Raw genomic sequence first — 20,126 nt, 5'->3', positions numbered from 1 at the left:
GACCGGGGCATGAACCCGTGTCCCCTGCATCGGCAGGCGGACTCTCAATCACTGCACCACCACGGAAGCCCCACACACAGACATTTTGTTCTTAGCCCAGATCAGAGCAGCACCACCTTGGAGGTAAAATAAAGGAAACGAGACTTTGGCTCACTTTTCAAAGCTAGAAAGTGTCATCAACACACAACAAGTCTCCTCTTATGATTAAAATAATATATTAAAAAATGTATTGCATTTGTGAAAACAGTTATAATACAATTTTTTGTCTGATATATAACCTTAATGTGTTCTGTATCTCATTAAGTAATCTATCTTTGAAAATCTTGGAGGGACTTCCCTGGTGGTCCAGTGGTTAAGAATCTGCCTTCCAATGCAGGGGACGTGGGTTCGATCCCTGGTTGGGGAACTAAGATCCCACATGCCACAGGGCAACTAACCCCCTGCACCACAACTAGAGAGCCCACGTGCTGTAAATTCTGAGCTTGCGAGCTCTGGAGCCCACGCACAACAGCTAGAGAGAAGCCCGCCCACCGCAATGAAAGACCCTGTGTGCCGCAACTTAAACCCGACTAAGCCAAAAATAAATAAATTAATTCTAAAAAAAGAGAGGAAATCTTGCGTATATTAATATTACATTTTAGGGCTTCCCTGGTGGCGCAGTGGTTGAGAATCTGCCTGCTAATGCAGGGGACACGGGTTCGAGCCCTGGTCTGGGAAGATGCCACATGCCGCGGAGCAACTAGGCCCGCGAGCCACAACTACCGAGCCTGCGCATCTGGAGCTTGTGCCCCGCAACAAGAGAGGCCGCGATAGTGAGAGGCCCGCGCACCACGATGAAGAGTGGCCCCCGCTTGCCACAACTAGAGAAAGCCCTCGCACAGAAACGAAGACCCAACACAACCAAAAGAAAAGTAAAATAAATAAATAAAAGAAATGCATTTCCATTAAAAAAAAAAGAAGCTTCGAGCTTCATGTTGATATTACGTTTTAGTATAATCCAGAAAAAAAGCATAATAATTTCTGGGTGTCAAATGGCTAATAATAAACATTCTAAGGGCAAACTGCTAATTGAGTGATAGTTTCTTGTGGAGGAGAGAATTTGGGGTCAGGGAGGAAGTCTGACCTTCTGGAGCCTTTTTCCTTTTGGCCGTCACTCCTGTGGGAGTTTAATACACGTGTTCAGAGCATGTCTCCTGCTTTTGGGAGCCCCAGTCTGCAAATACGGGCAATTCTAAGAAACTTCCTGTATTGACAAGGGGCACCCAAGTCTGAGTGGGGGGAATTGGTAGGAGTGATAATTTGCATATCCCCTGTGGTATAAAGGCTCCCCGGTAACAGATTCCTTCAGTAGTAAAGGAAGTCCAAGGAATCTGTGGTTATAATGTGTCTGTGCTGCTTCTCTTCGGTGCCTGACCACTTCTTAGAACCTCGGGAAAGCACCAGATCAACGGCATGCTGTCTGTCCTTAGCACAAGCAGACCTTGGACGCAGTCCCAGTGCAGTCATGAACTGCTTGTAGGAAGGTGACAGAACCACCAGGGTAGGCTACAAATCCTCTATTCAATCTAACACACGTCCCTAGAGAGAATCGCCAGGAAGGCAAACGTTCATCCTAACTTTGGGAATCCAAGTTCTCTGGACTGAACCTGAGTTCCTCCTAACGCCCCCTCCTTTAAGTGCACTACACTCCCGCCTCCCCATGACTGACATGACACCACCAGCACCCCCGACTGAGCAAAGTGGACCAAGGCTGATCCTGGATCTGAAACAGACCTTTGGTCGATTTGGGCTGGGAGCGAGCAGATTCTGTTTGAAACCAGCAGGCACTTTGATTTCTCAATTTGCAACAGAAATTCTTTAGAGTTGTTTTTTGTTGTTGCCGCTGTTTTGTTGTGAAAGAAAGTCATTCTGACACACAGTTGGCTTTTCTTCAAGGCTAATTGTGCAGTCTGTTCTTTGGGGACACCACATAGCCACATAGCATGCTTAAAATGCATAAAGTTTAGAGGAAGACGGTAATTCTCTGGAGAGCAAATCCTGTGTTTATCCAAGAACGGCATCTCTGCCTCCTCCCACACCAGTCACTCTCTAGCCAGTTGCATATTTGGTGGAGAGATTTATGGAACTGAACATACAGCTGCAAATTTTCTTTCTTTTTTTTTTTCTTCCCCAAGAACAGTGTTCTGCTGTCAGGGCTGTTATGCAATAAGCACACACACAACTTATTTACTCCAGGAATGTCCAGAACTCCTAAGTGGTATCCCTTGCTGAATCTGAGTATGTGGGTAAACATAAAGCATTCTATGGATGAAAGAAACTCATTCCATAGATGTAAATAACAAATCTTGAGTCAGCTTATGTCTCTGTCTAATATTTTGTTCAAGGACCATCCATGAGTCTAGCTACACTCTACAACTACTTCAGTTCTGAAGCAACTTTGTTAAAGTGAATATCTTAGGGACAGGAGCAGAGATTCTTTAACTGAATTCCACTGCTCTGTTTACTTTAAGATCATGATGATTATTCACTGTGGCTCCTGGATGCTCTATCCTTATAGGGTTCTCTTGGATTGGGAAAAATTCTCTCCTATCACCCTGTATTGTTTTTTTTATTTTTATGGGTTTAAAAAAATTTTTCTTTTTAAAAAAATTTTCTTTTGGGATTTCCGTGGCGGTCCAGTGGTTAAGACTGTGCTTCCACTGCAGGGGGCATGGGTTCGATCCCTGGTTAGGGAACTAAGATCCCTCATCCCGCATGCCACATGGCCAAAAAAACAAAAACAAGTTTTTTTCTTTTTATTTTTTTATTGAAGTATAGTTGATTTACAATAGCATGTTAGTTTCAGGAATATTGCACAGCGATTCTCTTCCCTTATAGGTTATTACAAAATATTGAGTAGAGTTCCTTGTGCTATACAGTGGGTCTATTTTGGTATCTATTTTATGTATGGTAGTGTGTATATGTTAATCCCAACCTCCTAATTTATCCTCCATTTAAATTTACCATTTAAAATAAGTATGTGTATTTAAAATTTCTTATCTGAATGAATAACTGCAACTTGACATCTATTTCCATTTCCCAAACCAGAACCCAAACTGGCTTCCTGGATGTGGACCCATGCAATGGTTTGTCTCCCTTTCAACAATCTGCATCCATTGGGCTCTTTTGGAGGGAGAGGTTGCGCAGGAAGAGGGACAGAAGAGAAAAACAAATATTTATGTAGCATTCGCTGGTATTAAACACTGGGCTTAGTACTTAATCAGATTTGATCCTCATAATAAACACGATCCCCATTTTGCAGATGCGTAAAGTATAACTCAGAGAATTTGGAACTTGGCTAAAGTCACATAACTAGTAAATTATAAAAGTGAGAGTTAAAAAAATTTTATTGCACTCTATAAAAAATGTACAAATTATTCATGCACATCTCAAACTATATTACAAAGTAAATTACTAGTGCAACTACTACCTAGGAATTCTAAGACCATGGACTAGTTGTCTACTGCTGAAATTTATATAAATTTATCATATTGCAGTCATCATATTGGGTACATATCTAGGAGTGAAATTGCTAGGTCATAAGTTATGCGTATATGTTACATTTAACTAGAGTAATTGTTCTATCCTTTATTGAAAGTGGAGCAGAATCGTCTCCAACTATTATTGAATTGTCTATCCTTTGAATTCTGTGCATTTGGCTTCATGTATTTGGCGGCTTTTTTTGTTCGGCATATACATTTTGTGTTTGTGCTTGATATATATACTTGTTAGGTGTATATGTTTATAATTTTTGTATCTTCCTGATGGATTGAACCTTGTACATTATAAAATGTCCTTTTCTTCAATGCTGACTTCGTCATAAGCCCACGTGTAGGGGTCCAGTTTCTGGACTTTTGATTCTGTTGCGTTGGTCTATATACCTATACTAATACTACCACCATCTTATAGACTATAATAATAGACTGTAGCTTTATAATATGTCTTTTAGACCTTTGTTGTTGTTATTTACATATTGAAAACACTTAAGTGCCTGAGAGATTCATCTTACACTTCTTCATTTGTACGCTTCTGAACTTCAGTTTACATATCTAAAAATAATGTCTCCTTTGCAAATGTAACGTAAGCAAACTCCTGACCTAGTTCTTGGCACCTAAGTAACCAGTTATTAATAGTAAATGTTGTGCAATCACTAATTAATAGAAGTTATTTTTTTCTCATTGAATTTTAGAGCTGAAAGGTGCTTTAAAGTCTCTAATAAATATACATTTTTTTGCAGACCAGTTGATCAGATGACGAACTAATGCTTGGAGAAGTGAAACAGCATGTTCAAAATGATTCAGCTCTTTGGGTGCAGAGCTGAGACTAGAATTTCTCTCCTGACTCCTAATCCAGTGCTTTCTCCATTGCTCTATGCTTAATTTACCCTTGGGGAGATCCTCACTGGGGAGGCAGGAAGGAAGGAGAGAATGAGTGTATCCCTGGAGATACACTTTTTAGGAAGTCTGTTTTTGCTGTGAATAAGCCAAGCTTTATAGACAAGTGAAGGGTGCCTCACATTGAACTTGGCAACACCCATGCTGTGTTGATCACCTGATACCAACTTTCTCACCCACCTACAGAAGACAGATGGTATATTGAATCTTCTGCTGTCCTGTTTCTATTGTGAAGCAAAGATTGCAACAACAAAAAAGGAATGTGAGTGGAATTGGTAATGCCAGTTAAAGGCACAGATTAGGTGATGTAATCACCATGACAAATGGTGATTGCCTTGGGGGAGTTTGCTGGCTGAATTATATGCAGCATTGTTACCAAGGTAATTATACAATCCTCTACTTGTGTTATGTCCTTCCTCCTGGTACCTTTAAAATATTCATTCAGGAATCATTAACATTCACCTCACTCTAGCAGAAGAGTTATAAATAAACATGGTTTTTAAACTTTGGTTGAGGATAATAAGACCTGCCAGGTCTAGCCCAGAGGTAAAGATTAGCCTGAGTTATTCTTTTTTTAAAATTTATTTATTTAATTAATTTATTTTTGGCTGCGTTGGGTCTTCGTTGCTGTGCGCGGGCTTTCTCCGGTTGCAACAAGCAGGGGCTACTCTTCGTTGCAGTGCACAGGCTTCTCATTACAGTGGCCTCTCTTGTTGCAGAGCACGGGCTCTAGGCGCTTGGGCTTCAGTAGTTGTGACACGCGGTCTCAGCAGCCATGGCTCGCGGGCTCCAGAGTGCAAGCTCAGCAGCTGTGGTGTATGGGCTCAGTTGCTCCGTGGCACGTGGGATCCTCCCGGACCAGGGAACAAACCCATGTACCCTGCACTGGCAGGTGGACTCTCAACCACTGTGCCACCAGGGAAGCCCAGAGCCTGAGTTATTCTTAAAAGTAAAAAATGCCCCCTTACCATTCTCCATCATTTTCTTCCCTGATAATGATGATGATGAAGTGAGCATTATTCTATTTTTCAAGGATCATAGAAGGAAAAATCAAATGCAGTGTTCTTAAGAATCTTCACTGTGTGTGTGAGGTGCTTAGATACCATACTGAGGTGTTTATCCATGTGGTGTCAGTGCCAGTTTTAGGGGAGCTGATTATCTATTACTTGGGAGGCAAGGTAGCCTAGGGCTTAAGTGTACAAGTTTGGAGTCAAAATCTGGGCTCCACCACTTACTAGCTTTGTGAACTTGGGCCAGTTACTTTATTTCTCTGTACCCTCGACTGTGAGATGTAAATAATAATAACAATAATAATAATAATCATACCTGCCTCATAGGGTATGTTGGGAATTTTAAATGAGATTACACATGTAAAGAACTTTGGCAAAATATTAGGTGGTCCCGTTAGCAATTAGAGCACTGCCCATTCTGACTGGCAAGTTGTAACCTGAGAAGTGGTCCAGGTATGTGGATCAAATGGCTAGGCTTTCCCAGGGTGGATAACAAAGAAAAGAAATTAAAAATCATCCATAAAAAGGTAGTTCTCTATTTAAATACTTATGCTATTGCTTTCACAGCTTCTTATGTCAGATTATGAAAGCCATGGTGTATGATTTGGAGCAAAGTTTAAAGAAATAGGAACAATCAAAATATACCTTTTTTCTTTCTAAACTTCAGCAGCTTTCAAATATTTCTTAATCTACTCACGACTTTTGTTAAACTGGTTCACCCTCCGTCTTCTTTTACTTTGGATACTTTGGCTGTCAAAAAGCCTCAGGCTTCATTCTTAGCAGGTCTGGTTGTGGGCTGTATTTGCCACATTAACAGTTGACATTGGTGGCTCACACATGGCTTTAAAAATATGTGTGGTAACATGGCAGCAGGTTTGGTTATTTGGGGTATTGCATTTTGAGCAATTTGGATATTATCTCTGATAATAGTTCTAAACTTAAGCATTTTATACATTGTTATTATTAATTTTAAAGTCTAGAAGATAGCAAAATTTGGCTCTAAAAATGAAATAGACTTCAGGCAAGTAATAATTTTAATAAAATCTGAAATATCAGCCCCCTTCTTGTGTTTGAGGTGGTTAATTCTCAAACCATAGAGTGTATTATCACAATACTAACAGGATTGGGGTGAGCACATTAACTTTTGGTACAAAAAATTCTGGTGGATACTTTATAGCATTGGTTTTTCAACATTGTGCTGTAGCAGAATCACCTGATATGCTTAATGAAAGTGCAGATTCTTGGGACCCACCCCCTGAAAAGTTGGATTTGGTAGGTCTTGGGTAACGTCTGAGAATTCACATTTTCAACAAGCCCTCAAAGGTGACTTATATTTGCGCTACAGTTTGAGAGCCACTGTTTTATATTTGGATACGCTTTTCACGTAGGCACTGAACAGGGAAAATGGTTTAAATAATGTTGACTGAATGTGTAGCTGAAACTGGCTCAAAATAAGCTTCCTCATTAATTAGTGCATTTCCTGTCATACGAAGCATTCGAGTAAGATAGGTTGGTTGCCTGGCAGGGATTTGTAGAGGAGAGTTCTACTTTTAGTGGGAGCTTGGTTAGGGTGATCTCTAGAATACATCTGAGGGTTCTACTTGATTAAGAATTTAAGTATTAACTTGCCCTTAATATCTTGGTTCTGCTTTCTTTATCGTTTGATTGGACAAGCTTCCGTCTCCTACTCACCAGGACTCAGCCCTTCCTGATTATTTTCTGTATCTGTCTGGGTCTATCTTTTTCCTCCTTATGACTCTTTCTGTCTCCGAAATTTTATCTGCCTTGGTCTCTGTCTTGCTAAATGTTTTATTATTTTCAGGGAGAGCCTGAAGCAGCCTTACCTTCCAATCCTTCTTTCTCCTTCAAGATCAGAAAGAAGAAAAAAAAAATAGGGAAAAGCTAGAGTAGCTTTCACATGAATGCAGCCATTTCAGGGATGCAAGTGACTTGGTGAATACAGATTTCCATGGCAGTGAGAAGACACTTAGGTAATCATAGGTGTAGTGTTTCTCCTCAGTCTCACTCCCACTTTGGTTGAAACAATCAAATGATTGTGATGGAACTCCAGCCATACAAGAACTAATGTGCAATTGCATCATCCCACGGGCGCTCAATCTGTTCAGAGGGTTGGTGTACAGCTGCCAGCACTGGCTCAGGGAGAGCGATTAGAGGCAAGATTATTTAGTCGCTTTGGCTCCTTATCAGGAAGAAGCCTGGAGTTCAGCCTAGGTGTTTATCCCAATGTGATCACACCCTGAAACGTATGAGTCCTGCCCGCCTCTTCTTGTTAACTCTTATTGGACCTACTCTGGTTTTTAGGCCTTTTCTTCACTGCCCGGATGCTCAGAGACATCATTTACCCATGACTTACGAAGGCTTGGTTCTTCCCTTTCATTAAGGATAATGTCCTCTACATCTTTCTAAAGTGAAGGGACCCTCCTTTTTGTAGGAGACGAGTTCAAAGCAGCTATAGGAGTTCATGACAGCTCTTTTCAGCGAACTGGGGACATGAGGGAATGGCATTCAAATCTTTGAAAACAAATCTGAGAAAGAGAATTATAAGAAGAAAAGCATCACAGCCTCACTCGAATTCTCATTACCACCCTCCGGGTGGCATCTAAGTCCCCCACCCCAGATAGGAGGTAATAGGTATCTAAGGTAGATCTATTCAGAGGTCATCACATGTTCTGTGTGTTTGTGCTTTTTAATATAGTAGAGAAATAATTTTCCCCCAGGCCGTGTGCTTCCTCTTGTTGCTTGTGTGTTGATTTTCAGAACATAGTGTACCATCGATGCTAATTCAAAGTCCATTAAAACTGAATACATTACATAGTAATACCTGCATTTCTAGATCATTTTGCACATTTTTCGTAACAGGATATTGGAACTGCTGGAACCACAGCTGTTGTTGGGACCACTTAGGGAGAGATGACGTCTTTCCAACAGCCTGATTCTAAAATTACTACCTTGAATATAAGCATGATAAGTGTTTGAAAGGCCTTTCTTTTTTTCCTTGCCTCATCCAAGGAAAAAAAATTGAAATAAATGTCCAAATTTACATACTGCTGAGGATTTTAAGTGACGCAAATAGCAGCCCAACCTTAACTGAGCGAAAACCTTCTTGATGAAGTTGGAAGAACCTAAACCTCAACATCACAAGGTATTTAAGCGAACCCAGACTGTTTAATTCACAGTTAAAGCCAAGAGAGAAAACACTTGTTTTCCACTATTCTCTGCATTCCTCAGAACTTGCATATTTACTTTATAAATTTGTATTTCTGTCAGGCTGTAGAGTCATGGAGTTCAAATTCCAGATGAGGCACTTAGCGGTGTGCCCTTGAGCAAATAACTTAACCTCTCTGATATTCAGTTTGTTCTTAAGGATTGTATGGATGAACATGGGTTGCCAATGACAGAAACCAGCTATCATTAAGAAAAAAAAAAAGAAAGAAAGAAAAAGAAATTGATCAGAAGGATATCAAGAATGTAAGAGAATCAAAGGCAGGTCTGGAGAACTAGATGACCAATGATGGGGTTCCATCCTGATAAACCCATTGTAAATTGAAAATATCTGTAAGTCAAAAATGCATTTAATACACTTAACCTAGGGAACATCATAGCTTAGTCTATCTTATTTTAAACATGCTCAGAACATTTATATTAGCCTACAGCTGGGCAAAATCATCTAACACAAATCCTGTTTTGTAATAGAGTGTTGACTATCTCTTAAAATTTATGGAATACTGTATTGAAAGTGAAAAACAGAACGGTTGTAAGTGTATCTATTGTTTACCTTGTGATCGCCTGGCTGAGTCAGAGCTGGGTCTGGCTTCTTTCACTTAGCAGAATGTTTTCCAGGTTCAGCCATGTCGTAACATGTAGTTGGTTCCATTTTATTGCTGAATAATATTCCTTTGTATGGATATACCAAATTTTATTTCCCCTTTCATCAGCTGTTAAACATTTGGGGTCCCTCAGTTTTGAAGCACCAAGCCTTCCTCTCTTAAGCTCTCTCTCTGGTGGCCCCAGATCAGCGATCACAGACTCAAATGTCTCTCAGCTAGGTGTAAGAAAAACAGGAAGTGGTGAGGACCATGGCAAATGAGAGAACGTGTGCCCTTCCTCCATAGGGCAGCCCCTATGGAGCCATTGCCAAGTGGCCATCTAGGCCTGGTATTGTTAGATCTTCAGATTGTTCCAGACAAGCCAGAATCTAGATTTTTATGTGAAAATTGTCTAATTTTTAAATGTTGGTCAATTGAAACCAACACTATGTGGGAGAGAGAGAGAATACAATTCTGGTCGAGACTAAATGCTGCAGGTGAGCCCTGAGTGATGCAGAGACAGGTCTCATCTTTGGGAGCCCGTGAAGGGTTAGCTAGAGTGTGAGCTTACCAGGCAACTTCTGCACTCTCCTTGGGCAACACAAAAAGGCTGTTCATCCCTTTGGAGAAAAGAAGGACCCGGGTCTAAAGTCAACACTCTGGGTTGGGTGGGGGTGGAATTCCTCTCATTCTCTGGCTCAAGAGCATGCTGGAATAGAAAACACAAAACTCCAGCAAATGTCTACATTGAATTCATGCTGAATTGTCCTGCAAATTACACTTGTAGCCTGTTTCAGGATGGATTCTGACCTGCATGCATGATCTTGATTCTGAGTACGGCTTCAACCATGGTTGAGAACTGCTGATTCTGTACAAGATGTGCTCTGACGGAAAAAAAAAAAAAAGTGCCCTCAATTCATGGTGACAGATTTGTGGAAACAGGAAAAGAAAAACAGAGGTCGGTCTCCTTATGTAGAACGACACCATAGTATTATAAGTTGGGGAGTGGAAAATATTGAGGCTTATGACAACAGCGAGTGTTTATTGAGTAAATAACCACTGTGCTCACCACTGTCCACTTTCCATTTTGTTTTGCGTGTGACCTTGAAAAAAGTGGGTATTTTTAAAGGGAAAGAAGTTCATTGAAGCTAGTATTGGTGTAGGGCTTGGTATTTGCAAAAAGGTTTTCAATTCATTCATTTGAACCTGTGAGGATAAGCGTTTTTACCTCTCTTTTGTAGATGATGTCATTGAGGCATAGAGGCAAATGACTTTATTAAGATCATTCAGGGAAGTCCCTGGCAGTCCAGTGATTAGGACTCCTCGCTGTTACTGCCGAGGGCCTGGGTTCGATTCCTAGTCGGAGAACTAAGATTCCCACAAGCTATGCGGCCAAAAAAAAAAAAAGATCATCCAGTAAAGGAGCCTAGGACTTAAATACATACCATTGGATTCCAAATCCTTCATCTTTTCCACAGATACACAGCTGCCCTTTTAATACATTCCACTTTTGGTTTATCTAAGTAATAGGTATAGATATCTTTAGACTTAATACAGTATTTTATGTGTTTTATTTCATACTTACATTTAAAATATAACATGTAACTTATATTTCATATTTGTTATATTTGTTAATATGGTGTCTGAGTTTCTATTGATATTACCCACTCAGAAAACAATAAAAGGAAACAGTGATTTTCAAGTGTTTTAGTATTTTCGCATTCTTGGTGTTGTCAACACTAAATTAATTTATTAATAAATAATTGGGAGCAGGTGTGCACCTTAATTCTTAAGACATTACACTTAAAGAAGTATGATGATGAGAACAGCAGCTATGGGACACATTGTTACCGAATTGGTTGGACGGACCCCCACTTGGGCCTAGCCAGAACCCCCTGCCTCTGCGGGGAAGGTTCTTCGTCCGTTCGGATTCCACAGCCAATAACAAAACCGACGCTGAGACAGAAACAGCACAAGCTTTATTCAGAGGCCAGACAATGGAGAATCGGGAACTTAGTTTGCAAATCACCTTCTCACCAGACTTGGGCTGGGATACCGCTGATATAGAGGGGAGGGGTTAGGGGGAGGGAATTCATTACTTCTCGGAGAACAGGCGTGTAGTTTGCTCAGAACTGGGGCAACATCCCTTTTCAGTCCTAATATGGATTCCTCTGGTTGTTGTCATAGCAGTTGTCAACTGTAATGGTATTGGTGGGTGTGTCATTTAGCATGCTAACATATTACAATGAGCGTATAATGAGGTTCAGGGTCTCCTGAAGGTCAGGTCTTCTGCCATCTTGGATTTGGCTGGTTCTAACCAGTTCTGGTGGGTTCTTGTTTTTCTTTTCTAGTGGTTTCCTATAAGATAACGATAACACTTCTCCACAGCTGCAGCTTATGTACACTCAAGGAAGGGGGCGGGTTAAAGCTTGAAGCTAACAGCCATGAGAACAACTTCATTAACTTAATCAACCTCAGCCATCTCCTTTCCTCCCCCTCTCTCCCCCTCTTCTGTCCCTTCCCTTTTGTCTTCTTTTCTTTCTTTTTCTTTAATTAATTAATTAATTAATTAATTTTAATTTTTGGCTGTGTTGGGTCTTCGTTGCTGCGCGTGGCCTTTCTCTAGTTGCGGCGAGTGGGGGCTACTCTTCGTTGCGGTGCGCAGGCTTCTCATTGCGGTGGCTTCTCTTGTTGCGGAGCACGGGCTCTAGGCGTGCAGGCTTCAGTAGTTGCAGCACGCGGGCTCAGTAGTTGTGGCTCTCAGGCTCTCGAGCACAGGCTCAGTAGTTGTGGCACATGGGCTCAGTTGCTCTGCAGCATGTGGGATCTTCCCGGGCCAGGGATCGTGTCTCCTGCATTGGCAGGTGGATTCTTAACCACTGTGCCATCAGAGAAGTCCCTCTTTTTATTTTCTTATTTTCCCAATAAATGAAGAAATAATTTATAAGAAGCCAGAAATCCTTCAGGCTCAATCCTAATTGTGCTTTTTTTGCTTAATACATTATTCATTCAACAATGAATATTTATTGATTATTTTATTCATCTCTATTGCTGCTGTAACAAATGAACAAACTTGGTAACTTAAAACAATGCAAATTTATTATCTTATAGTTCTGGAGTAAAAGGTCTAAAATAAAGGTATCAGTAGGTCTGCATTCCTTCTGTAGGTTCTGAGGGGAGAATCCATTTCCTTACCTTTTTCAACTTCTAGAGGCCACCTGCATCCCTCAGCTCCTAGCCCCTTCCTCATATCAGTCTTGCTTCTGTGGTCACATCTCCTAATTCTGCCTTTGACTTTTTTGTCTCCTTCTTGTAAGTACCCTTGTGATTACATTGGGCCCACCTGGATAATCCCTGTGTTAAAATCAGCTGGTTAGCAGTCCAGTTCCATCTGCAACCTTAATTCCTTGTCGCCATGTCAACTAATATATTCACAGGTTCCGGGGATTAGGACATGGACATCTTTGGGGGTTGGGGGTATCATTCAGCTCACCACCAGTGCCTACTATATGCCAAGCACCTTACAGATTTATATTCTGTTTGATTCTGTTTTGCTGATTAGAAGTACTTATCACCAACAGCTGGAGATCTGTGTATCTCTCCATTTATCTATTTGAGTGACATAAGCAAATCGTTCCTGTCCAGTGTGCACTCTTCAGACACACAGCAGATATACCATCTGTTAATCTGTGTCAGCTAAATGGAAAGTACCCAGCATCTGATGCCACCACCAACCTCAAGAGAAGCCCCTCCGTTTGAGGCAGTAGCTGTGATCAGTATCATGTTCACTATGACACATCCAAAGTGGCCGCTCATTACCGAATAATGCTTTTTAAATTTTTTATTGTAATTATCTGTCCTATCATACATAAACTAATACTCACTTAGTTTAAAAGCTGACCTTTGTTGGCCTTATCCATTTTCGTAAGGATGGGAAATAGGGAAATGTGTGGAATTTATCATCTCAACTGGGACACCATGGCAGGTGAAAGGAGAAACTATTAATCATGCAGGAATAATAGGTGTAAAAGAAGACTGTTTGGGGAACACGAGGACATAGAATCTTGCTATAAACTGAGTCCAAATGAATAGTAACAGCCACAAACACTGTGATTATGAAAAGGTATTGAGTACCCCATAGGTTCAGAGCCCTGGAGTAGAAGCTTTACATCCTTGACCTCATTTAATTCTTACAACAAGCTTATAAGGTAGATATTATCATTATTAATCATTCCTATTTTAGAGCTGAGGGAAATGAAGCTCAGGAATTTAAATACCTAGCTTAAGCTAGTAAATTGCTGAGTTAGGATTTAAACCCAAGTTGGTAAAACGCTAAACCAAATGCTTTTTCTATTATACTGCCTTCCAAGAAAAGTAGTTTCTTGGAAATTGTTAAATTGCAGTTGCTGGCTGGGTACACTTGGGTACCAATGTAGGAAGTTACCTGTTAAAGATACACAATGTCTTTATTCTAGGTCTATGAAAAACCAGGAGCTCTAAGGGATGCTTTTTTTTTTCTTTTAATATGCATAGTTTATTTTTTTTTAAAATTTTTATTGGAGCATAGTTGATTTACAATGTTGTGTTAGTTTCTGTTGTACAGCAAAGTGAATCAGTTATACATATACATATATCAACTCTTTTTTTAGATTCTTTCCCCCGTATAGGTCATTACAGAGTACTGAGTAGAGTTCTCTGTGCCATATGGTAGGCCCTTTTTTTTAGATTCCACATGTAAGTGATATCTCATGATACTTGTCTTCCTCTGTCTGACTTGCTTCACTCAGTAGGAGAATCTCTAGGTCCTTCCATGTTGCTGCAGATGGATGCGGGGAGTCCTAACCCCTGGACCAGTAGGGAATTCAAGAGATGCTTTTTCTTTGTCCTTCCTTTAGGTCTGTCAGTTCGTCGTCTCTGTAAATGGGCTTAACGTACTGCACGTTGACTACCGGACGGTGAGCAACCTGATTCTGACGGGCCCACGGACGATTGTGATGGAGGTCATGGAGGAGTTAGAGTGCTGAGAGGGCAGCCCTCCCAGCCCATCCCGTGGCCCGCGGAGGATCAAAGGCAGAACAACACAAAGCTCTGCAATGACAAGACTTCTGTGTACCTGGATGGCTTTGGACATACAGATCTTTTCTCCGTACATACACATCTTAATTTGAGTTTCACACACTGTTTCCCCGTTGAATGTGGAAGAACCGGGTAGTACGTCTTTTTTAAAAAAAAAAAAACAACAGAAAAACGACTTACGTCAGTGTAGAAAAAGTTTGAGAAAGAGAATTTTTTTTTACATAGTAGCATTGCCTTACTCAATTTCCATTTGCAGTTCTCATCCATTGTTTTATATCTTAGTTTGCAGAAAGCTGTTGAAATGCTTCTCTTGCCAAAACGGCGATGTGCTAAAATCCCCTTCACAGGAGTCAATAAAGTAGTTTTTACAGACTTTAAGTTGTACTGTCACCAAATGAGCATGGAACTGTTTATTAGAGGATCTAGATTTCACCAAATTTCAAATTGAAACAACATCCAAAGGAATAGTCCTTGTTAATTAGCATTTTGAAGGTTCTAAATCAGTCAGTGCTTAAAAGCCATCAAATTTTTGACTTTTTCTTACTTCCTGCCTTTAGTATCAACTTTTCACTTAACATGTGTTTTCAGTTATGGTGTTGGTCAAAAACCAAAAACCTTATGATGGTATGGGTGGGGTAGATAGGGAGATAACTCCTTAAGACTATGTGCTCTTTTCTCTTTTCTCTTTCTGAGCCTACATCATTTTGTTCTATCAGTCAGCAACAGCAGCTTTCTAGAAATAATCCTGAATATGTTGAATGTCCAAACAGACAAGTTTGTATATACACATGTAATTCAAAATCTTGCCTCTGGCAAGATTTCACTTTGAAGTTGTCCCCTTTTAAGTGAAGTATTCTAGAACTTGGCCCATATATGATAAAACTTGAAACTAAATTGCCTTATTGGCCTGAATTTTCACTAGCTTTCTAGTGTGACATATTCTAAGGACATGACATGTTGCTTATTTGGCAGGATAATTTTTCACCAAAAGCAACTTCTTGTGTTGTAGCTCTTCAGCTCACTCGTATATATGCGTGTTTCTTTTTTCAGTCTCAAAGAGAATGCATTTTGGAGCTTGGTGTATAGAGGAAGCTCCTCAAAGTGCCAAATTAGGGAATCAGGGAATTCTCAGTTCCTCTTATTTTCATGTAATGCATTCTGAACGACAAGGTTCCTTTCTTATCATGTAGTAACAAAATATGAATGTTGTACCTTGGCCGTTTTTTGGTGATAGGTTATCATAATGTAATGGTCCTGGTGGAATGAACATACCGTGTTAAAGATACCACATATATATGTTTCTGGTAGTCCAACTTCTCTGATCTGTAGCTTTAGTCAGAGAATAGGACTTTGAAGTAATATAGGATGGCTAACATTAATACTGTCGATCTACATTTGAGAAGTATTATCATCTCCGTGTGTGTGTGCGTTTAAACGTTGTGCCAGGCTGTGTGCTATGGCACTTTACATACGTGCTCTCTTTTAATACTCATCACAACCCAGCAAGGTTGGTATTCTGCCCCCCATTTTTCAGACTTGAAAACTAAGTCTGAGCAAGTTTTAAAATGTTCACACAGTTGCAAGAATTACTAAGTGATAGAGCCTGGATTCAAACACAAGTTTATCTAACGCTAAAGCCCATGTTACTCCCTCTCCTACATTCCCCAGCCTTTCCACATTTAGGGACCTTCTGTTGAGGGCTTATCCTGTACCCAGTGCTGTGCTAAAACTATACATTGCCTATCCTTACCCGTGAGGTCAGTGTTGTCATCACCTCCATTTTACAACTGAGGAAACGGACTCAGAAAAAGTTTAGTCATATACCCAAGGCCACACAACTAGTAAGTGGGAAGCCTTACCATTAGGCTTTAAAAAAATGTGTAACATCTTTAAAAGATGAGTCCTAAATGCGTCCTGTCTGCATGTATTCATTAACTGATAAAAGAAGGAGGAATGCCTTTTGGGCGTGGCACCTTCTTCTTGCTGCTACCTGTCCTTTATGCATGTCCCAATACCCATTGTCTTGGACCTCGGCATAATGCCACTTCCCTTCAGCCAGTCTAAGCACCAGAGAGGCAGCTGCCTTTATTGACGTCACACACAGCCTCCTGCCTGTGAAATTTCTTTGATTCAGAGAGTGGCATTGATATCTTTGCTTGAATGAACACTAAGGTGAAGGAAGGAGGGAAGGAGGGAGGGAGGGAAGGAAGAGGAAGGAAGGAAGGATGGATGAAGGGAGGGAAGGGATGGAGGAAGGAAGGGAGGAAGGGAGGGAAGGAAGAAGGGAGGGAGGGAGGAAGGGAAGAAAAGCAGGAAGGGAGGATGGAACTGATTCCTCCTTTGGCTCCCATCACCCTTAAAGTCCAAATGCCAGACAATTCTGTTTAAGGCCAAGAGAGCTTCACCTTAGCTATAGTCCCAGCCCACCCCTGGCATCCTCACCCTGTAGTTAAAGTGAGTGCTCCACTCCCAAAAGGGCCCCGGTCTAGCTCCCTGCAGCCTTTGCCCATGCAGTTTCTCCTCCCTAGAATATTATTCTTTCTCCTTCTTTGCCTGGAAAAATCTGTCTTATTAATTCCCCTTAGGTATTCTTAGATATTACCTCTGAGAAATCTTTGCCAGCAATCTAGTTCTGGGATTGATGCCCTTCTCTAAATTCCCATGGACCCCTATACACCACCCTCTTGTGATGACAGCACTGATGACATTGCCTTTGAAATTGTCCCATTACACGTCTGTCTCCCTAACTACACTCTAAGCATCTGCAGAACAGGAGCTGTGTCTTGCTGCCCAGGTAGTGCCTTCACCTAGCACAGTTCCTAACACAGAGCAGTATGTCAGCTATCCATTGCTGTCTAGCGAATCAACCCCAAACATACCTTATAACACTACTTATTTGCTTGTGATCCTGTGGGTTGGCCTTTGGGCAAAGCTCTGCTAGGATGACCAGCCACAGCTTGATGTGGTACCCACAGCTTGGGTTCAAACAGACATCTGTGGTCAGGGAGTGTGTCGATTGGGGGCTGGCTGATTGTGGACGGCTCTGTGCATATATCTCGCTGTTGGCTGGGGCTGTTGGCTGGGGTGCCTCCGTTCACTTCACGTGGCCTTTCCCCAAAGCTAGCCCAGGCTTTCTCGTTAGGCCTCATGAGATCAAAGAGGGGGAGCATGGAAACTGCAAGACCTTTTGTGGACTTGCTTGGAAGTCACACAGTGTCACCTCCACAGCATTTTGTTGGCCAAAGCAAGTCACAAAGCTAGCCCAGAATCAAGAGGCTGGGAAACAGACTCTTCCTTTTGATGGGAGGAGCTGCAAAGAATCTGGCCATTTTTAACCCACTAATACTAAGTACTCACTATTTTTTTGAATAAAGGACCAAAAACTTACCTAGTTACTGAAAGGCTTCAGCTATCCAGATGTAAATTACTGACCAACTACTGGGTAGAAGTACAACAGTTGTGAATAAAGCCCCATGCCTAATGAAAACTTGAGTCAGAAAAATCCTGAAATAATAGTGCTGTATGGAGCCACAGAGAGCACGTTTTTTATTCTTTGCATTTTGCTGAGGTGTGGAGTGGTCAGGTGGCATGCCCATACTCATGAGGCTTGTTGGGTCCAGAGCCTGGGCCAAACACCAGCCTCCCACCCTCCAATCCTATGTCCTTATATAGCCTCCTGCAGTGGAGGGTAATGCCGTGAAAATAGGCCTTTGGCTTTGGATTATTCATAAAATGCAGTTGTGCCATGTACCTGTGCAAGTGAAGGATACATACTTTAATTAACTCAGGCCTTGAGTTGTTAAATCATATCATTAAAAAATAAATATTTTGTGTGATATTTTGACAGTTGAACAGCTTTAAAATTTAGAAACTCCATTCCTAAATGTAACACCAAGAATGATTCTAAATTAACAGTAAGCAGTATTTCTAAGAGCTTTTATTTCCTATGTATGTGTGTGTCTGTGTGTATTGGTGTATTGTGTGTGAGAGTTCACTCATGGAGAATCCCTGAAATGGCTTACTTTGTTCCTAGAGAAAACACTTTTGGTTTTTCAGGTGTTTGAGTAATGGGTCTGTGTTTTTGTGATAGAGACAGAAATCATTTTTCGTTAATTCTTTAGCATAGGATTTGAAAGCCATGTTGGTTAATTCTGCTGTAGAGAGAAAAATGCAGCTGCCTTTTGGGTTGGTTCTATTATCTGATGTTTTCTTATTAATCTCTGATAAATAATTGTATAAATTGATACATTTCTAGTTGAGAAATGGTGGGTAACATGAAGAAGATATCCATGTTTGAGTAGATTAGATACGATCAACTTCACACTACCTTATAAAAGGTGAATGCATTGGAGTGGTAGCAATTAATAATTTAAAAATCATTGCTTTCAGGCCAGAATTGAGTCTCACATTTCCAAATACTCATTACTTTCAAATATGTTGTGAAAATAATCTGCTTTTAAGATCTACTTGAATGATGTTGACTATTCTCTCCCATTGAATATTAATCCTGTTTCATTTTGGTTTTACATGATCAGCATAACTCTAGAACATTTCACTTTTGCAAATTGGTTGCAGTCTATTGGTGTCATTGACCATGGTTTTACTCATTTAAGGCAGAATTTCAGGTGTAATATGTTTGTCCTCAGTTCAATACCAAAAGGACAAATCTGCAGTGTACCAAAAGGAAGTTCATCATCAGAGTTAGTATATGGTATTGTCAAATGCATTAATATATGTACTTAATATATATGTTTATTTTTAAATTAGGTTGAAATTTATTTTCTCCATTTCTTAAAAATTATAGCAAAATACTTAAAATAGACTATAGCATGAAATAAATGTTAAATTTTTAAAACAATGACTTTAGGGTTCCAGCTTTTTCTGTCTTTTAGAACAAATTGGCCATTTTTTTTATCCTAAGAAAGGGTTGCATTGTAAAGCTGATCTACTACTAACCTATCAGAGAAAACACATGGGACTCATATCTAATTCTCTAATGTAGCCAAAAGTGCCATTTGTAAAACTACTTAATGATGGATGTTTTCTAAAGCTCTTTTGCCTGGAAAAAAAAAAGAGTGCATTAAAAAGCTTTTTCTGTAGTGTATTTGATTTGGAATCATTTCCTCACTACACAGTTACTGATGGAATAGTCTATATGGAAATATGCTATGTCGTTGTTTACTATTTTGAGAGAATGTTATTTTTTTGCTTTTTGGTTTTTTTCAACTAATTAGGAAATCAGTTACACAATTCAGCATGTGTAGGGTAGAAGTGTGGAGGTGAGTGGTTATTCAGACTACACGCAATATTAACCAAAAGGACTTTACATTTTTCTCTCATTTATTCATTTATTCACTTGCTCTTTCATTCATTCAAGAAACCTCACTGAGGACCTGTGTTTTGCTGGACAGTATATATAGGCCCTGGAAGTATAAAACGGAGTAGACCGGACCCTGGATTCAGCTCATCCTTCAAGAGTCACCTCTAGGCCTGTCTCCTAGAAGACTTCTCTCCATGGAGAGGTGGGAATATGAAATCCTGGGTTGATATGGGTGTTTTAATACCACAAACCACCATCCAACCACAGAACCAGAACACTGACAACAACTTACGTTTAAACTGTTGTCTTGGGCTTCCCTGGTGGCGCAGTGGTTGAGAGTCCGCCTGCCGATGCAGGGGACGCGGGTTCGTGCCCCGGTCCGGGAGGATCCCACATGCCGCGGAGCGGCTGGGCCCGTGAGCCATGGCCGCTGAGCCTGCGCGTCCGGAGCCTGTGCTCC

The 20,126-nt window shown here is 40.6% G+C and overlaps 1 protein-coding gene across 3 annotated transcripts in view; it reads left to right on the top strand.

The window, feature by feature from the left end:
- Positions 1-14,468, top strand: part of DEPTOR (DEP domain containing MTOR interacting protein) — a 163,004-nt gene extending 148,536 nt beyond the window's left edge. For all 3 annotated transcript variants that reach the window (XM_007127703.3, XM_055091221.1, XM_055091222.1), the window contains one exon: positions 14,166-14,468. In XM_007127703.3, coding sequence (XP_007127765.1) covers positions 14,166-14,294 — 129 coding nt within the window. In that variant the 3' untranslated portion in view covers positions 14,295-14,468. The remainder of the gene's footprint in view (positions 1-14,165) is intronic.
- The last annotated feature ends 5,658 nt before the right edge of the window (positions 14,469-20,126 follow it).

Source organism: Physeter macrocephalus, chromosome 15 (assembly GCF_002837175.3).
Source record: "Physeter macrocephalus isolate SW-GA chromosome 15, ASM283717v5, whole genome shotgun sequence".
Classification (NCBI taxonomy): Eukaryota; Metazoa; Chordata; class Mammalia; order Artiodactyla; family Physeteridae; genus Physeter; species Physeter macrocephalus.
Note: the sequence above shows the minus strand (reverse complement) of the source record. Positions and strands in the feature narration are given on the sequence as shown.